The sequence below is a fragment of the Miniopterus schreibersii genome (assembly GCF_964146895.1).
Source record: "Miniopterus schreibersii genome assembly, chromosome: 5".
In the NCBI taxonomy this organism is placed as follows: Eukaryota; Metazoa; Chordata; class Mammalia; order Chiroptera; family Miniopteridae; genus Miniopterus; species Miniopterus schreibersii.
In genome coordinates, this window is record NC_138106.1 from 35378354 (window position 1) to 35398584 (window position 20231).

At 45.0% G+C, this 20231-nt stretch overlaps 2 protein-coding genes across 4 annotated transcripts in view; one reads left to right on the forward strand and one right to left on the reverse strand.

Annotated features, from left to right (window-relative positions):
- Nucleotides 1–20231, reverse strand: part of MCF2L2 (MCF.2 cell line derived transforming sequence-like 2) — a 168865-nt gene that overhangs the window by 53909 nt on the left and 94725 nt on the right. The window lies entirely within an intron of this gene.
- B3GNT5 (UDP-GlcNAc:betaGal beta-1,3-N-acetylglucosaminyltransferase 5) lies at nt 1088–19265 on the forward strand. 2 transcript variants are annotated; one of them, XM_081139239.1, is made up of 3 exons: nt 1088–1311; nt 5379–5471; nt 15176–19265. In XM_081139239.1, the coding sequence occupies exon 3, from the start codon at nt 15479–15481 to the stop codon at nt 16622–16624; it is 1146 nt and encodes a 381-aa protein (XP_080995365.1). In that variant the 5' UTR covers nt 1088–1311; nt 5379–5471; nt 15176–15478; the 3' UTR covers nt 16625–19265. The 2 variants fall into 2 exon arrangements, with proteins under 2 accessions (XP_080995365.1, XP_080995366.1); XM_081139240.1 differs by lacking the exon at nt 5379–5471 and having other exon boundaries at nt 1209–1311.

Genomic DNA, 20231 nt, shown 5'->3' on the forward strand with positions numbered 1-20231 from the left:
TCTGGCGTGTCTGTCTCCATACAGGATGAGGTGATGTGTGATTTTCATGTGTACATCAATGTTCTGGTCACTGTGTATCTCTTGTGAGCAGAGCCCTCTGTGTTTGTGCATGTGGAATACTCTTGTACTGACACATGGAACTATATGGGCCTAGTTCCAAATGAATATAATAGTAATTGAATATTTACATATAAATACAATGTACACCTATGACAGCTGGGGGGAATGTATGTGAAATTACATACGTTTTATTTCGCATAGGTGAAGGAGGGAGCTGATTTGCACTGCACTAACGATGAGTCAGTGTACTTATGGGTCCCTGTCAGCAACCCCCTTACAAATCACATTACAGAAATATTTCTGCCTGTGGTCCGACGTGCATATGGCACTATAGTCTCTGAATGGATGATAGAAGCGCTGAGTCATTCTCTCTATAGATAATACATGAAAAGAACTGTATGGTTCAAAATAAGCTAAAGGCTTATAGAAAGCAGTTACAGGCCATCCTGAACATTTAGTTTGAAATAACAAGTACAATACTGCAATCACGATTTCAAACTCTGATTCAGTAATCTACTTTTAACCCATTACCTGTCTCATTCCGTTCACCATAAGAAACCCACAGCTTTTATTTTACTGAAGTATATGGGTGAATCTTTTGTTTTCTCTTATGTTCTGAAATATGTACACTTATAAAATCGTTCAAAATATTACCCCTCTTAAATGATAATGTTTGTTCTGTAAGACGGCTGCAACAACATTTGGGGTGTGAGAAGCCAAGCCCATAAAGGATTTAGTTGCCCCTTCCTGCAGTAGAAATTTACATTCTTCTGATTCTGTCTAGTGACGTGCATTAAGTACTCTGAGCAGGGAAAACATGCGGATTCTGGCTCACAGCTGATCACCTATCTGAGTGTATATTATCTCAATTAACTAAAGAGAGGCGGGAAGCACTTTCTGGAGTTGTCTCCCATCCCTTAGAACCGAAATGGGTGGGCCCCATCGTCGCCCACACACCTGGTTGGTGGCGGAAGGCAGGCCAGGCGGGGCCTGGGCAATGACGCGAGGAGCGCGGACGACTCGCGCCGCCAGCGCCGCGGGGCAGGCTCCGGGCTGCCGCGCCCCCGCCCCCCGGAGCCCCGGTTGGGTCCGCGCCGACCTGCCCACTCCAGTCCGCTCCCCAGCGCCGCCGCCCAGCCCTCGCTCAAGGTTCGCGGGCGAGTTCCGTCTCTGAGACCCAGAACTCTCGCTCTGAAGTCGGGAGGAGAGCAGACCTCCAACGGGGAGAGTAAGGAGCTGGGCTTGGACTCGGTGAGTTTCTACTTAAGCTCTTTGAAATTAAACTGGGCTCGAAGGTGAAGCCGTCGGGGGGCGGGGTACCTCCCGTCCCTGCCGCGCGTTTTAGAAAGTCGCCGCCGCGGAGCAGCCGGGTTGGCCGGGAAGGGGCGCTTCCGTCCTTTGTCATCGCGGCCCCCGCGGCTCCGGGGCGAGCGCGCCGAGCGCTCTGCGCCGGGGCTCCGGCTCTACCGCGGGCGGAGGCGGCTTCCACTCGGAGAGCCCACCTCCCGCGGACCCGCAGACCCGCCTCCTAATGAAAGCGGTACCGACACCGGTTGTTTCCTGTCATTAGTGTGACCGATCGTACGATTTTAAAAAATTGCTCTAGAGCCGACCGCATCCTAAGAGGGGCCGAGCCGCGGCCCCGGGGGCTGACCGGTGGGGTTTCCTTCCCGGTCACCGAGTGGGGAAGCCCTAGCAGGCTTGTGGGGTGACAGTCTTAACTCCCCTGCTGGTGGTTCTTTGTGCCGGGGACCGGGGACCGAGAGCGCAGCGGGGCTCGGGCCGCCCGGCCTCGCCCCGCCCCGCCCCGGCCGGCAGCCCCGCCGAGCAGCCCGGGCCGCGGGGAGGGGCCCCGGAGCCCCTGGGCTCGCCGCGGACCGGCCGCGCTCTCCTAGGGCCGAGAGGGGAAGCCGGGCCGGGGGGTGAGGACGCGCGCGCTCGCTCGCGAGGGGCTCCCGGGCCTCCGCCGGAACGCGCGCTGGCGCCGCGGCGCGTGGCTGGGCTCGGGCGCGGGCGGCGGGAAGCGCGGCGGGGAAGGGGGCGCGTCTCCTCCCGCAGCGCCTTTGTTCGCCGGGACCCGGGGCCGAGCGGCCGCCCGGGGGCCGCCGGTGGGCTGGGGCCAGCGCTCCGCCGCGGGGTGAGCGCCCCGGGCTCCGCGGGCTCTCCATCCCCGGGGGCCCCGGCGGGCGGCCGCCGAGACCCGCCCGAGCGCGGAGCCCGCCGGCCTCCGTTTCCGGCGGGGGTCCCCCAACTTCGCGCGGCCCCTAGGCTGCGGGGCTGGATCCCCGGAAAGCCTGCGTCGTGGTGGGAAATAGGAGCCGCCGGACCCGGGAAGTTTTCGGCAAGTTACCGACCGGGCAGTGGGGACGGGGCAGCGGGCGGGGGAACCGGGACTCTCCTCCTAGCGGGAAGGTCTCGGCCACTTTTTTTTTTTTTTTTGCCTGTTGAATTTTATTTTGCACCCCAAAGTGACACAGTTGCTCACTCACCCACCGTTTTCTCCTTCCCGGAGCTGGCTTTCGTAGGTGATGGGTCGTGGTGAAGGGGCACCTAAGCTGAAATTACACGGTGGCGGGTGGCGGCTCGCGGCTCATATTTAGGGTAATTCTCTGATGAAAGTACAGCTATTAGAATTGCATTTGTTCCTCTGTGCCTTTATTTTGGGAAACTTTGCCTGGTCCCTCTGGGGGAAGGGAGAGGGATGTGAGCCGCGGAAACTGACCCAGAAAAGGGTGACTGATGGCGGTTGTGTCAGCGGCGGCGCTGGGAAGATCCCGTCCTGAGCTTTCTGAAGGGGGTCGGTGATCAGCAGCTCAGGTTTTCACTTCCACAAAAGAAACGTGGTGGATTTTAGGTCTTGTTACAGGGGAGGGGGCTCCTCCTTTGGGCCCACTCTTTTATTTTAAAGCAAGGTACATTCAATACCTAAAATATTTCCTTTATATACTTAAAATGACCCTTCTCTCTCCTGCTCCTTCCCTCTGCCTCGCTTTCCCCGGTCCTGCAGGCCTCTGAGTATTTACTGGGCACCCACCCTCTGAGGCTGAGGCTCCCTCTAACCCATAGGAGTCCTCCAGGGCCTCCCCCTGACACCTCAGGATGGGGATGAGTATTATGACAGGGACAGCTGAAGCCAAAGCTCAGAGAAACTGCCCCTGAGGAAGTGAGAGCTGATTAAGAGGCATAAAGAATGTCACACGTAAGTGTTCTCGCCCCACCCCACGAAAAACCTCAAAAGGTAAAGAATTTTCAAAACAAAATGTAGGCTATAGCAAATAAGAATGTCACTTTATAGTTCACTGAAATGGAGATCAATTTTCCCTTTTATAAAAGACTGATGCCAATGATGAGATTGTAGGAAAAGAGAATAACTTTCTAATTCTCAAATATAGAACAGCTTGAATCATAACTCATGGGTTTTGAAATGGGTCATCTTTTAAAATGGGTCACATTGGCTAGAGTCATTGCACTTGGTGACTTTCAGATTGTACAAGGAGAGTTCTTGCTGAGGGCCGGCTGCAGGAGAATCTACATGAAACAGGATGCGGTGGTAGAAAGAAACAGAAATTCAGAAGGAAATGGTCTCAAAGTAAAAAAAAAGTGTCCTATCATTTTGGAATGTTGTATATGCTCAGTTGAATAGATCTAAGCTTTGCACCTGATATCACATTATACCTTTTTGGGGGGCAGTATGTCCATAGCCATTATTTTATTCTGTTGTTGGAGTAATTTTATGAGGAGATACATGTCTTGTATCTATGTTTCCGAAATTGAGGCACGGCACGTCATTACAAGAGCTCTGCCATTTGACACTGACTCTCCGCTAGCAAAGATTTAGCTAGGACAGTATAAATCTAGACCATGCACAGTACACAAATACAGGGTGGGGCAAGAGTGGGTTTACAGTTGTTTGCATGCAAAATAATACAACACTTAATAATACAAGAATAAACCGTTTCTCATACAGCTGTAAACCTACTTTTGCCCCACCCTTTCTATAGGAGGTATAAGAATCTTCATGTTTAAAGATAAGAAAGTTGATCTAGTGAGATGATCAAACTTTTTTTTAAATCCTCACCTGGGGCTATGTTTTTATTGATTTGAGAAAGAAAGGGAGAAACATCTGTGTGAGAGAGAAACCTCAATCGATTGCCTCCCAGTTGCCCCAACCGTCCATGCCCCGACTGGGGATTGAACCTGCTACCGAGGTATATGCCCTGACCGGGAATTGAACCTGCAACCTTTATATATATATATATATATATTGATTTCAGAGAGAGGAAGGGAGAGGGAGAGATAGAAACATCAATGATGAGAGAGTCATTGATTGGCTGCAGCCCGCAGCCCGGGCATGTGCCCTGACGGGGAATCGAACCTCCATCACCTGGATCCTAGGTCGATGTTCAACCACTGAGCCACCCGGCCGGGCGAACCTGCAACCTTTTTGGTGTGCGGGACAATGGTCCAGCCAACTGAGCCACGCAGCCAGGGCAAGATGATCAAACTTTGAATAAACCAAAGTGATTTTTTTACATTTTAATACTGGAAATTCAGAGGCTGACTGAGATTTGTAATTTTTATGATTATCTTCCATAGTGAAGGCTTGAACACCAGAAGCCAGTTTTCTACAGGAAGGAATGTTCTACAAACTCTGCAGATAATAAGCTTCCTACTTCAAAATACTATTGCACAGCTTAAGATCCACCGAAGATTTCATATTTTGTCTTTAATTCCTTTCCTCTAATTCTTTCTACAACTTTCTGATAGTTCTCTAGACAAAGTAAGTTCAAAGGTTGACTAAACTCAGGTTTCCTCCATAATTTACAGGGTCTTACAACTTTGGTTTTGTCACCATCATTAAAATGTACTTTTAAGTGCATGTGGAAACCATATTGTTCTTTCCTGTCAAGGACAATTCAAGACCATGTTCAGTCAATTAGTAATAAGTGCCCTTAGCAATCAGATCAGTATTTTAAAAAACTTATATCTAATGAGTATTTTGTGAGAAGAATATTAAGAGTATATCTCATCTCTTAAAAGAAAAATAATTCCTGAACACTACCAGCCATCTGCTATCTAAGCCATCATGGTAAAGATGCACAAACAATTTCTAGAGAAAGGAAATTAGAGCATATTGAACACCTCATCTGCACCACACTTGTCGATAAATTACCTCAAATGATCCTCAGAAAATGTGTGGTATATGGTCTAGAGGCAAGTCAAGCTCCTGTGACCACTAAATGGAAGCACCAGAATATAAGTTTACTTCTGTTCATTTTCTAAAACTCTTGGTTGTTTCGCTCTCTTGCCTCCATCAGGTCGATTCCAGGTTGTACAGGAACAGTTACGTACTCTGGTGAGGGATCTACACTGGAAACATCACTGAAGCCTTCCCAGCATCCTGCCACACAGTATGTGAGAAATTAATATTCACTGAATTAATTTAATGTAGGCATTATCTACTTTCAGTGCTGCCCAGCATAATGCCTGGAGCAGGGTAGGTGCTCAATAAATGGTAATTAACTTATTATAATAAATGTTGATTAACTGAGACAGAAATGTATTATATATACACCTCGTGTTTTACACCATTACTTACTTTTTGTATTCTGTAAACCCTCAATCAAGTGTTGTTTCCAAATACAATGTCCAGAACAGGACATATGAACTGCCAGTGAACAACAGGCTTATATGTATAGCCTATATAATAGGCTTATACTGTGTTAGATTGTCAATTTATTTCTAAATCACTTTTTTATATCATGATTTGACCTCAGCTTTGTATGACCCTTCTCCTTTCATTTCATCCAATACTTATTCATCAAATACTTCCTTAAAACATGCCCTCTGAGTCCTATACTTTTTTCTCTCCTCTCCTTCCCTCCTCCTCACCTCTCTCTGTAACCCCCTTTGCCCCTGTGGCTCTCCTCCCTTTAGCCCCCTAACCTTCTTTATGGAGGAAAGACTTGATGCACCCAAAAGACACGGACTCACGAGGTCAGTTTTGCCCATTGTCTAGTACTACTGTTATCAAGAAAGGAAGGAGGGAAAGTCGAGATGGAGGGTCAAGAAAGGGTATGTCACAAAGAAAATGAGAGCAAGCTCAGACAAAATGCAGGTGGCTGGAGCAAAACTTAAGTGACTGCAAGCTTCAGACAGTGAAGAGGATTCTTTGCTTTCTTGGCCCCCCCTCCTGCTCCCCTGCCCTCCCATCCTGAGGGGACCCCAGGGCAGCTGTGCCAGCACCAGGAAGGAAGGGCAGGGGAGGAGCTCAGGGATGGGCCTGGACCTCAGCTGGAATTGATGGAGCAGCCAGGGCATCTGCAGTTTCTGGAGGTTATGTGGTGAACCCCCCATGTCTTGTACTTTGGTTTCTTCTTCTGCAACGTGGGGAGATGATTTCTCCCTCATAGGTCGCTGTGGGACGTGGAGGGTTACTACAGTGCACAGCATTCGGACGTGCCTGCTGTACAGTAAACACACCGGTGTTAGCGACTGTGTTAGAGCGGGCAACAGGAGAAGCTTAAGAACAAACTTTTGTTCTTGCTTAAGTTAGGCAAGAACAAAACCAACAAGAATTGTGTTCGAAAGAGCAAGCAGCCCTGTCAACCAAACAACTGTGCTCAAGAATGAACACAGAAGGCCAAGCTTAGAGAAGCAAATGTTTGACCTTTACGAGGCCCACTTCATATTTCAGCTTCTTTGTTTGTTTCAAATTCTGCATAGTCAAACTCATTACTGGGAATTTTTAATGATTTTTAATATAACTCCTGAAATATAATCATACTCTGTAGTCCTGTGTCACCAGTTTCCTTAGCACCTGTCTTTGCTTAGGCCTGTCTTTGTTTGTTCACATGGTATTTCCATATTTTCATTTTTCCCACAACCAGCAAACAGAAATCTATACCTTTGTTGACTTATAAAGAAGCATATAACTTAGTTTAGATGGGCGAGGCGCTTATTACTGGATTCACATTGTTGCTTTTATAACCTAGCTTTCCCTCTGTCCCACATCCACGCTTGCGGGTTGGCATTTAAAGCCTTTGGACTAACACTGAATCAAGAACTAACTCTTTAAATGTATTCTTTGTGGAGGGGTAACAACTCCAAATGACTTCTAACCTTTGTCCATGGCTTGAGTAAAAATTTCGTAGCTAGTCACAGCCACCAAAAACACCTAAAGACAGCTGTTGGGCAGGATTTTGCCTTTTTATAGGCCTTATACTGAAAACAATTAATTATTGCTTTTAGAGAGAGGAAGGGGAGGGAGACAGAGAGAGAGAGACATTGATGAGAGAGAGAAACACAATTGGTTGCTTCTGCACAGATCCTGATTGGGGATCGAACCTGCAACCTGGGTGTTTGCACTGACCAGGAATCAAACCCGCCACCTTGTGGTGTATGGGACAACGTTCCAACAAACTGAGCCACACCTGACAGGGCAACACTCAATTTGCTTAAAGAATATACTAAAATTGAGCTCTAGCTTGTTTGACTCAATGGATAGAGCAACGGACCTCGAATTGAAGGGTCCTGGGTTCAATTCCAGCCAAGGGCATGTACCTTGGGGCATGTGCAGGAAGCAACCAATTGATGTGTCTCTCTCACATCGATGTTCCTCTCTCTCTCTTTCTCTCTCTATCTCTGTCTCTCTCTCTTTCTCCCTTCCACTCTCTCTGAAAAGCAATGGAAAAAATATCCTCTGGTGAGAATTTAAAAAAAAAAGAATATAATAAAATTGAGAGAATATGTGGGTTGTGAATTCAAATTTCAGGTTGCTCCCTTTCTTCTTGAGCAAATAAAATAGTCAAATAGTACTAAACAGTAACCAGTTGTCTTTCTCAGCACAAACTAACTTAATAATAAAAATCTATGAAAATCAAATTATAGCCTTCCCAGTAAGTTCAGGGCTTTTTAGTCCTGATTTCTTTTAACATGGCAGTTTGGCTGCTTGGGACAGATCCTAGCTATGTCTGTCAAGGAGGAGATGATCAGACAAGCTAGATAAAAGTTCTTGGAATGTAAAACAAAATGTAAGATAAAGATGGGACAGAAAATGTCATCTTCCTTTTGTGTTCTGCATGGACACAAAACAAAAGTTGTGTCTCACCTGGGACTGTCATAAAAGTTTAAATGTAAAAGGAATAAAGTACTGAGGCTTTCTTTTTGAATTGTGACTTACTGGAGGAGCATTATTAGTTCATCACTTTTCAGTGAGGCCCCTAAATGAGTGTCTCACTTGTCTCTCCCCAGTCCCGGCCCAGGCCTTCAGGGTGCCTTAGAGAGGGAATGGAGAGGGTCGGGGAGCTGGGAAACCCATGACACACGTGGGGATGGGAAGCGGACAGTGTGTGGTGTCCTCTCCTTTCTCTATGAGGCAGGGAGTAAACACATCAGCTGAGTGAGGACAGGTCCTGGGAGACGGGGAAGACTTAGCATGGCTGGGGAGGCGACTGGGAGAGGGGGTAGGTCCAGGACAAGTGAAGGACAGTCGCACAGCATGGAGTGCCCTGCCCACAGCTGGATATGGCCATTCGCAGGGATGCTGCCTGCCTGTGAGTCACACGCTTCTCCAGCAGCCTGGCAGGTGATGTAGGAGCAGAGAAGACGGAGTGACCTGAGGTCTGGGGCTGTTGGGGGGAAGGACAGGAGCCAAGGAGAGGAGGGCAAAGGGGCCAGATGGTTCCTCACCTGAGGCAGGGAGGTGGGTAAGAAGGTCAGGAGCTTGCTGAGTGGGGTGAAGGGGTTCGGGGCCGGGCAGGGGGTGGGCAGAGGGTTCCAAATGAATATATAGAGGTTGTGGTTGAAGAGGGAGTGGACTGGAGAGTGTGTGCTAGAACTTAGAGGAAATGAAGTTCCAGGTGAAGCCACATAAAGGACTTGTTGATGAGATGTCCTGTGTGTAGCGGGGAGGAAATGTGAACACAATGGTGTTTACATCATAAAATAAGGGTTCCTTAAGCTTCCAAGTGTCTTTTTTATGCTCAGAATGCCCACCACATCTTCAGCCCTGTCTGCCTCCCTCTCATTACCTGCTGGACTTCTCTACCTGCTGTGTCCAGCACCTCACACTCAACACAAGTCGAAAACCAAACATGTTCCCCTCTCACTGTAACTCAGGAAGCCATTTTCCCTCCTCTGCCAGCAATGCTTGAAACTAGACCCCACCCCACCCCGCTCCTAACCACCATCCCAGATTGATCACTCGCCAAGTGCTGCTGGGTTTTGTTTTTCTGAGAGGGTCTTCTTTATCCCTTCCCGCCCTCCCCACTTCCACCACCCAGCCTGGGTCCTCCTCACCTCGGGCTGCATCAGCACAAGGCCCTGACAGAACTGGCATCCTGATCTCCAGCCATCTGCGTCCATCCTGCACCCATTGCCCGATCAGTCCCTTTAGCAGGAAGCTTAATTCATATGGACAAGGGTGTTAGTATGAAAAACCAAAACGCAAACCTGTGTGACTTCCTGCTGCCCGGGGCACTCACTGGCCCTTCTGCCTTATTATTAAGGTTCTGCAGAAACAGCCCAACCTCTCTGCTTTCAAATTCATGCCTGTTTCTCAAGTGTTGCCCACCTCAATTCTTTCCTCTCTCGTCTGAAGCTGACTGCCCCTCTTCCTGCCACCTACATCCTGCTCATCCTCAGGCCCCCCTGATCCATTGTCACTGATCTCAACTCCTAGGGATACTCTGATAGTGTCTGGAGCTGGTACTGCCCAAAGGAGCGCTGACATGGTCTGTACCCTCTGTGATGTCGATTGTCACCCATGGGAACTGTGCTTTCATGTGGGCACCATGAGTCTTGTCTCAACCAGACTGTAGACGCTTTCAGACTGGAGACTATAAAATACTACTTCACCGCTCCCACCCTGCCTGGCACAACTATTTCCATAGTATGTACTCAGATACTTGTAGGATTCGTTGAAACACTGGACACCAAGGCTGTTTAACTTGAACTTAAAGTGCAGACCTCACCAAAAAAGTAAAGCTGGTTTGCCCTGGCTGGTGTGACTCTGTGGTTAGAGCATCAGCCCATGCACTGAGGGTCTCAGGTTCAATTCCCAGTCAAAGGCATGTACCTGGGTTGCAGGTTCGATCCCCAGCTAGGTGTGGGAGGCAACCAATCAATGTGTGTCTCTCATATCGATGTGTGGTGGGGTTTTTTCTCTCTCTCTCTCCCACTCCCTCCGTCCTTTCCACTCGCCCTAAAATCAATGGAAAAAATATCCTCAGCTAAGGATTAACAAAAAGCAAACAAAAAAATGTATAGCAGGTTTGCACGATATTTTAGGATCACAAAAGTAGGCTCTACAAAGAAATGAGTTGGCAGCATGGGTGAAGTAGAAAAGAATTGGGTCTTTTAGGGAAACTCGTAGCCTCTATGTGCACTAACTCGCTTTTCCCCCAGAAAAGTTTAAAGAGCTGCTTGGGAAGAAATATTGTTGAGTAACTGAGGGGCACAGTTTCCAGCCTGAGAAGTATTTGGGGTGGGGTCTGCCACCTTCTTTCTGATGTTCCTACTTCTGTTCTTTCTTCTGACTACTGTGTCTATTAGGAAAGAGAGTATTAAGGGCATCTGTTCCTTCTCAGTCCCAGCAGAAGCAAACCCAAGTGATAATCCAAATATTTGCATGTTTTCCTTTAAGGAGGTCTCTGTCCTGTTTTCTCCCAGTCTTTCCTGTTTCCTATTCTCAGCAGGCTCTGGGTCATCTGTAACTTCTCTACCCCTTCACTAACAATACATTATAGCACCTCCAATTTGCAGATGAAGTCACCAAATCAGAGTGCAGTGAGGGGTGCCTGAGGTTACACAATAAATCTGGCCCCAAAGGGGGATGACCCTGGAGTTTCCAGCCTGTAGACTGGCCCCTGAACCGAGCTGTGGGCACACAAAGGAAGCTGCACCCACAGCATTCTGTGTGGACGTGCTGAGCTTTGCAAGCATTGTGGGGATCGCTTTGTTTCCTGGGAGGCCCAGCATTTTCTTTCTCCAGGCCAGGCAAGTAAAGCTCTAAAACAAGATTTCTTCATCTGCAGTAGCTTGAATTGTTTACCCACCAGGCCTGTGGGCTTCTGCAGTCCCATCCTGCACTTGGAATATGGAAGCTAGAAGATGTGCTCTGGAGAAGCTGTAAGGCTGTAAATCAGAAGAGTGGGCATCAACTGCATGTGCGTGGTCTCCATTCTCAAAGCCAGAGTTGGGGGCAACATTGTTTAGTTATAATAATGAATGTAGATCCTGGAGGTGCTGTTGCTTTCGGTTGGGAAAGGCCGCCCAGTGACCATGTTCAATTTGGAGGAGTTCAGCTACTCTTTTGTCATAAAAGGGAAGCTGGGTACTCTAAGAGAATAGTTTACCTCTTCCAAGTCTTCCCCTCATCCATCAGTACTATCCCTGGAGCTTAGTTCTGATTGATGTAAGTGGTGAGTAAACAATTCAAGCTACTGCAGATGAAGAAGTCTTGTTTTAGAGCTTTACTTGCTGTCCTGAACCTAAATTAATAGCATGGGTCGTTGGCTTTTTCAGGTTCTGTGTCATTTTTCAGAAAACTGTTCTGACTCTTTGAGGTCAACTTGAAACAGTTGAAGAAATATAGGAAAATAAGCTAAATACATAGTGGTGGTGTGCGTGGGGGCGTGTGTGGGATAAAATACACGATAGGGGCTGGCTGCTAGGTTGTAGTGATGTTAGTAGCAGCAACACGCCAACTGGATGAGTAATAGACCCCAGTGCACAGGAGGAATACTAGGGCCTCTGTGAGTCCCGTGTGCATGTGGGAGCTGAGGAGTGAGATTTTTGGCTGACTGTCCAGCAAGGAGGTCAGACTTGTCAACAACTCTGAATGCCAAGCCAGCTACCATTGGGACATACCAAGCACGGCTGCTCAGAAATGGGAAGCTAGTTTTTGCCTGTTGTTCCAAAGATTACTCTCCTCTGTTTCCTTTCCAGGGTCTGTTGGAATAGAAGCTGCAGGTTAGTCTCACCTGAGAATTTCCTCAGAATTCTTAAACGTACACTGTCTTAAAAATCTGCTACGAATTCTCTGTTACTTTCTGCTAAGCCTCCAGTTCCTTCAGTACGTCTGGTGTAGGAGGCCAAAGGGGATTTCAGCCTTCCCAGGTGCCCCGATCTAAGTGAGCACTGTTACACCTGAGAGGAAGTCTCCCACACCCCCAGCAATGAAAGTGATTTTGCAGAGTTTACACAGAAGCCAGCTTCGGAAACTAACGCTGCCTACTGTCTTTCTCACCCTTCTTAGAGCACTCCATCTGTGACCTGCCTAACCAAGGTGGAGATGACTAATTACAGCAGTGTTTCTCACCCTTTTTGATGGGAAGGCACAGTGAAAAGGCATTTGACCTTGCAACCTGATGGTACTACTTCCAGTACACCCTGCCAGTCTCTCTCTTTTCTTTCTTTTTCTTTTTAAATGCTGGTTGTGACTTCCTAACTGGTGCTGGCAGTTCTAAAACCTATGCCACAGGGGAGATGATGTTCCTTCCCAGTACCAATGATCACCAAAGTCTCTGTGGGGCTCAGCTCTGATCTCTGTGCCTCCCTGGACTTTTTGCATGCCTGGCCTTTGCAGTTGTCACTCTAACATGGAGTAATCTTGGGGGATGGGAAATAGAGCTGGATGCAAAAGGCTTGAAGTCCGAAGGAGGCCCCACAGTCAAGGTTAGGAGGGTACTGCAGGGTGCTCTCAGTGTGTGCACGTGCTTTCATATCAGGTGCAAAGCGTGGGGGACTTGAGGATGAGGCCTTTACGCACAGAAGCGGGGCCTTTGCCCTGGGGCTCAGCCACGCTGGACCATGTGGAGCCTGCGTTGTCCTTTCCCTGTCAATCTATAGAAAGCCCTGGAGACCAGTGGGTCAACCCTGAGGGGAGAGCCTACTTCTTCAGGCTGAAGGTTGTGTCTTAGTTGTGGTTAGCAAGGGGACAGAATCCTTCAGGGAGGAAGAGGCTGTCTCCTAGTTGTGGAAGAAGAGGGAGGAGAGGACATGTGACTGGCTGAGCCTTCTGACCCCCAGTTCTTCTCGAGTGACTAGCCGTTTGATCGAAAGAAGGCTCTACCTCCAGCATGGTTTTTTCCACCAACATCCAGAGAACACCTAGTAGGTGTCAGACGCTAACCTGGGTGCCGAGGGTGAGCCATCTGCAACATCATGCCTTGTGTCGCAGAGTTCACAGTGTAATTGGGGGCGACAGTTACATAAAAGTTTCAGTACAGGAAAATGGGTGGAGGGAAGTGCTGTGGTAATACAGATAAGAAACACCTTTGGTGAGGGTGGCCCCGGTTCAGACTTCCCGAGACAGACACAGAGCTCCGCAGGATTAGCGGACTTGTTAGCAAGGGCAGGAGGGCCTGCGGGGCGCAGCACTGCCGCTGCCAACGCCGGTCCGTCTGAAACCAGGTGGGGCCGGGCTTTCAGCCAGTTATTTGGTATTGTAGACTCACAGAGAGCACCTGAAGGGTTTGAAGAGCTCAGTTAGTCCCGTGGTTAAATCTGAGTTTTCGAAAGGTCCCTCTGACTGGAGAGTAGAGGAGGGGTTGGCCGGGGTCATTTAGGCTGCTGCTCTGGTCTGGGGGAGAAGTGACGATGACATGAAGGGGTGAAGAGAGATTTAGAAGCAGCGGCTCACAGGGTTAAATAACCGGACAGGGGACGGAGGAAGAGGAAGCCTTTCAGGTTTCTGGCACAGACGCATGAGGTACAGGCCGACACAAATAAGGAGAGAGCGGAATCAGCAGTTTTAGAGGAGAAGACAGTGGGATGGGTTAGAAATCGCGGCGGAGCATCCTCAGGGGTCAGGTCATTACTTCTCTGTGTATAGAGGGGGTCCCAGAAAAATGTATACACACTTTAACCGCTGGTAACTCACTTGATTTTCACTGCTTTTCAGGTTTAACTGATTTGAAATAATGGGTGAAGCCAGACTAAGCTTTGAACAAAGAAAGTTTATCCTAAAGTGCCCCTAGGCTTTTTTTAATGGGGATACTTGAAAGATAAAGTTTACAGTACAAAACCGGCAATAGTCGATGAGCTGGAGGCGCACAAATACCGAACGAAATGATTCTTGATGTTGCGATTCCACTGCTTGGCGTTATCGGCAGTGCCTGGACCAGCACGGTCATCAGTTTGAAAACAGGCATTGACAAAGAAATTATTCATTTCTGTAGATTCTTTTAAATTTTGAAAGGAACTGTACGTGAATAAACACTGACTTTCTAATCATTCAAAGTGCGCATACATTTTTTTGGGACGCTGTGTATCTATGTAATTCCCGTTTAATTTACATAAAGACTTTGAGTTAGGCCATGCTATTCCAATTTTTCAGATTTCTTGGTTAGATCCATGATACAGGGCAACAAATAGTAGATGGCTGAGCCCACATTGGTGTTCAAATTTCCAGACTACAAACACAGCACTTTTTGGCTATAATCCTGCAGCTTTCTAGTTTTGAATGTGTTAAATTTGAAGTACCTATTGAGTTTCCAAATGAAAAAGTACAGAAAGAACATGGCTGCATAGGTTTGGGCCTCACAAAGTCATTTTGGTTACAGAGAGTTTGGACTATGCTTTTGAGAAACGTATCTCAACTCCTTGATTATGAACCTTGATTTAAAAAAAAAAATCTTACTCTAATTCCTGCCGGGCCTGGGGCAAGCTTTATTGGATCTTTACTATTATGAACTTCCTTTTCATCATTCATCTATTGGCTTTGAACCACATAGCTACTTTTATCCTGACTCCATAAATATAGTCATGGATATACCCATATATCCATTTCAGAGATTTGAACTTTAAGTATATAAGATGATAGCCATTTTGGAGGGTGTTTTTTTTTTTTTTAAGGTTGGGGAGGAAAAGGGTTCTCTGTATTCTGAATGGGAAGAAAGTAGAGTGTGCTTCTTTCCCTTTCCCTCTACTCCCCTAAAAAAATAAACAAACAGCCGTAGGTGTCTCTGAGTGCCAGCTGCCTCGTTTCCCTTTGTCCAGGCCAGTCCAGTCCAGTTACATTTGGTTTGTAAGGAATTAAGAGTAGTTTATTTCTTTTTGGTAATCCATTAACCCATTCACTTGTCCTGTTTTCTCACCCTAACTCTAATAGGCTACACTTAACCGTCACAAAAGGGAGCACGTGGAATACCTGCCCGAAGCCAGCCACCAAACTCAATGAAGGATGCCAGCGGGGGAACATCTGGATGTGCCAGTGTCCTCATTCTACAGTGTGTTCCATTCTTTTGCAACCTCAGCAAAAAACGCTATTAAAAGAAAATATTTTGTGAAATAAGAAGCTCCTTTTACATTTTTAATGACCATCCTGTCTTAAGATGAACATCGGTTCTGCAGAATACAAAGCTCTATGGTCTCAAAGAAGCAAATGTGTGTTTAACCCTGATCCTAAATAAAAATGGACTTCAGAATGTTTGTTAGTGGCAGAAGAGTGAAAAAATGGCAGTTTGTCCAGTTATTTGCCACTTGTTTCATACTGAGCCTCATGTTTTTTTGGGAACCATTTGATAATCACATTGTGAGCCATATGAAGTCCTACTCTTACAGATACCTCGTAAATAGCTACGACTTTGTGAATGAGAGCCTGTCTCTCAAGCGCAGCGAGAATGGGGCTCCTCGCTACCAATACTTGATTAACCACGAGGACAAGTGTCACGCACAGGACGTCCTCCTTCTACTGTTTGTAAAAACGGCTCCTGAAAACTACGATCGACGTTCTACAATCAGGAAGACGTGGGGCAATGAGAAGTATGTTCAGTCCCAACTTAACGCCAACATCAAAACTCTGTTTGCCTTAGGAACACCTTCTAATCCACTGAGGGGGGAAGAACTGCAAAGGAAACTGGTTTGGGAAGACCAGGAGTACAATGATATAATCCAGCAAGACTTTGCCGATTCTTTCTACAATCTTACTCTTAAATTACTTATGCAGTTCAGTTGGGCAAATACCTTTTGTCCACATGCCAAATTCCTGATGACTGCTGATGACGACATATTTATTCACATGCCAAATCTTATCGAATACCTCCAGAGTTTAGAACAAATTGGCGTTCAGGACTTTTGGATTGGCCGTGTTCACCGTGGTGCCCCTCCCGTTAGAGACAAACGCAGCAAATACTATGTGTCCTATCAAATGTACCAGTGGCCAGCTTACCCTGACTACACCGCTGGCGCGGCCTATGTGATCTCGAACGATGTAGCTGCCAAAGTCTATGAGGCCTCACAGACACTTAACTCTAGTCTTTACATAGACGATGTGTTCATGGGCCTCTGTGCCAATAAAATGGGGATAGTACCACAATACCATGTGTTTTTCTCTGGGGAAGGGAAAACGCCTTATCACCCCTGCATCTACAATAAGATGATGACATCTCATGGACACATACAAGACCTGCAGGACCTTTGGGAAGATGCCACAGACCCTAAAGTGAAAACAGTGTCAAAAGGCTTTTTTGGCCAGGTCTACTGCAGGCTCATTAAAATCGTTCTCCTTTGCAAATTTACTTATGTGGACACATATCCCTGTAGGGCTGCCTTTGTCTAACAGTACTTGAACGTCGTATGTTTTCACTGTCACTGAGCCAAACCTGGATGAAAAACCTTTAAATGTTTGTCTATGCCCTAAGCGAAAAATGAATATGAGAAAAAAACGAAATATTTTGAAAGCGCAGTCTCTCAGATGTTTCTTTGATTCTAGAAGCTATTCAGTATAACTTACCTACTTCATGGCCTAAATCCATTTCAAGGAATTTATATTTAGAAAAGGTTTATGAGAACAAAACTAAAGGGAAATTCAAGTTCTCAATGCCACATGTATATCTGCAATATAGAGAAGTTATAAAGAAACCTTGGTGTTAGAATAACTGCTTTTGGAAAGTGCCAACTGAATGTAGAGTATAACATTTCAAAGAAAGGAATGTATTGTTAAGCTAGGTATACAAGTTAATTTTTATTAAAGAGCACTTGATGGAAATGGTGGGGGCGGGAGGGTTGGCATAGGAGAAAGTACATGAATCTGGTAAAAGAAAGTCTCATGTTCTTCAGAGGAGATTTAGGAAAATGTACCGCAGGTCTTTGAATAACCTGGTTTTGTCAAGCATCATTTCGTTATAACATTGACAAGATGTTGTAGGAACTTAACTCTTGTTTATATCAAGCAGCCCATTGTAAAATCGTTTCATTATACATTGTCCCACTGCAGTTCCAACAACGTGTCGACAATGTTAAGTGAGGACTTACTGTACACAATTTCTTTATAAACAGCCAAATCACTATTGTCACATCCATGTAGCTATTTGGCCTAGATAGTGTTGGAGCCATTTAAAACATATTTATGTCTTTTTTTTTCAAAGTTTAATGTAAAATTGGAGAAGTCATTAGCTCTGCCCTAACTGGTACTTTATATGTTTGTTTGTTTGTTTTTATCATTAGAAAATGACACAAAACATGGGCAGCTTGTTACCCATAGGGTTCTTCTGTAGGGAGAAATCATTGTTAATTCAAATAAGCTGGTATTAATTCAATGAATTTTTCAACTGGTTTTTAAATATTCAAAGCGGTCTGTTTTTAAGGTAGTTATTTGGATGTAGTTTGCATAGAGGCATATAATGGAGAAGACTTCAAAAGGAAAAAAAGGACATTGAAAAACCTCTTTTCTCTATAATTTATAAAATAAAATTCTTAATGTCAAAATCATTGGAATGATTGCTAAAATTAGCCTCCCCCTCCCCAATAAGGTCTCATAAACCACAGTACTTTGTTCCAGTTTCCAAGATTTTAAAATTGAGACTATTAAACATCACATCAAAACTATAGTATCTTCAAAAAATCTTTTTCATCAAAATAACTGTCAGACGCATCTTTGACTTTTAAATATTTCAAATTTGAAATCAGAATGCAAGATAGAAAAGTTGCCAGGATGAAATTGAAAGCATTTGTAAAGCCATGTTTTCCTTATAGTCAAAGAGATGTGGCTAGGATCTAATAGAGTAAGTTTCATTTTTTTACAAAGCAGGGTAGAAATGTGGCCGTGATGCAAACAGCCCCCCTCGTCCCCAGAAAGAACTAGGTGATGTCTATTATTAGGGGGGGTTTACCTGAAGGCCAAAATAGCAACTTCAGCAAAAGCAGTTGTATTGATTATAGAACCTTTGTCTGTAGAGGTGCTTGCTAGGGAAAACTAAGATGTCTCACTTAATTAGATCAAGTTTGAAACATGGGGAACAAAACAGAACTAAGGAAAGAATTCTCAGTAAGCACAACTAGATGATGACGTATATAATTTTTTTTGCAGGTAGCTTTTTAATGTTTACAGAAATTTTTTTTTTTTGTTAATTTTTTTCTATTTTGAAAATTGAGGCTTGTTTACATTGACTGCTCAGATAATTTAGAATTTTTAAATAATGTCAAAACTACAGTGTCAACCATTGTAGTTTATAGTTAGGTTCAGGGTTTTTAGATCATTACAGTTTAAATTTTCTGACCCAATTTTAAAAACTAGAGAATAAAAGCACATCTTGACAAAGCAGATTTGTAATTAATTTTTATTAGTCGAGTCTTTAATAACAGTTTGCCTTTTGGCCATACATACCCTGTGTATCTATACTTGTAACTGTTTAAATTTTTCATTGGTTGAAAACATCAGTGTGTCTCTGGCCATCGAAATGATCTTGTTTACAGCAATACTATTATGAAACGATTATTTATTTGTGAAAGAGCTCTCCTCAACTGTGTTCATCTTTTTATTTTTGCTTAGAATAGGACATTTAAATTTACAGGAAATATGAAGGCACTTCCTTTTTTAATAAGAAGGAAGTTGCTAGACTCTTCCTTCATCAGACTTAAAGTACTGAGAAGAATATCTGTAAATACAATAAAAGGATTCCAACCTTCTAAAAAGGAAGATAAAACTTTGGTGCTCCAATGCAGGGCTGTCTTAGAAATCATAAACAAAGGGAAAATAAACACTCAGCCTGGATGGTCACTTGAGTAGAAGATGGCTGTACACAGTGTTATTGCTAAAAACTTTTTACCTCTTGGTTGGTTTGTATCTTTTTTCCATATTATTAATTTTATACCAAATGTTAAATATTTATATTATTTGAATTTAGCTTATATGTCAAAATCATTAGTGGTTTTTTTAAAAAAAATAAATCTGTGATTTACAATAAATAACTTGAAAATTGTCTGCAGATGTGTATTTTCACAAGGGTTTTTAAACTCCTGTGTGAACACCATTTATATCTAATCAGCTTGTTCTGTTTAATGTCAGAGACGTCTGTAGTACAGTCTTAATCCTACTGCTGTTCCGATATGCTGCTGTGCCGAGGATAGATGTGTTCTTGGCATAATGGGGAGCCACCTAAAAAGCCCCTTTTGGGTGTTAAGTGGCATACATTGGACTGTCTAAGTGAGGGAATTCTCCTAATAGGTTGTTTAGGACGGGATAAAGTAACCTGCAGCCATAGTGCCTTAAGACACCATTTGGAAAGGTCATATTTTCCTTTTATTTGATACCATTAGCTGTCTGAAAGCAGATTCAAATTTAGCCCTAGTCTCTTAATGCCATTTGAAAAGGTCATATTTTCCTTTTATTTGATACCATTAGCTGTCTGAAAGCAGATTCAAATTTAGCCCTAGTCTCTTAATGCCAGGAGTGTTCTCAGTTCCCACTGGAGTTCTCAGTTCCCATTGGTAGCAGTAGCACTTTTTACTTGCAAGGCATGGTTGGGGTGTTTGCAGTTGGGACTCAAATGATCACTTGGAAGAATGAACTTGACCTATATGTGGGACATCAACTGAACTTCTTAGCTGCAATCAAAATCAGACCAGAGAACTCTTGATGTTCAGGGCTATTCAATCTGCTGTAACAATCAGAGAAATACTAGGGGTCTACCTGGCTGTTTCCCTGAAATCACTGCCTGCTGCAGTGAAACAAGCCTCAGTCACAGCTTTCTTTACAATAATCCTTTGCTGCAGACCCCCAAGGCTCCTTACTGCCTCCAACATCAAATCTAATATCTTCTACCTGCTTTTCAAGGCCTTATGTAATCTCCCTTTCCTCCTTCATTCCCTGTAGCTTTATTTTTCCCCTTCCCACTATTATCCATCACAAATCTCATTCATGACACATCAGTAAGTTCATTTCCCTT

Bases quoted from the DNA above. Each gene is read 5' to 3' on its own strand.
- B3GNT5 (XM_081139239.1), top strand. From the start codon at position 15,479: ATGGACTTCAGAATGTTTGTTAGTGGCAGAAGAGTGAAAAAATGGCAG.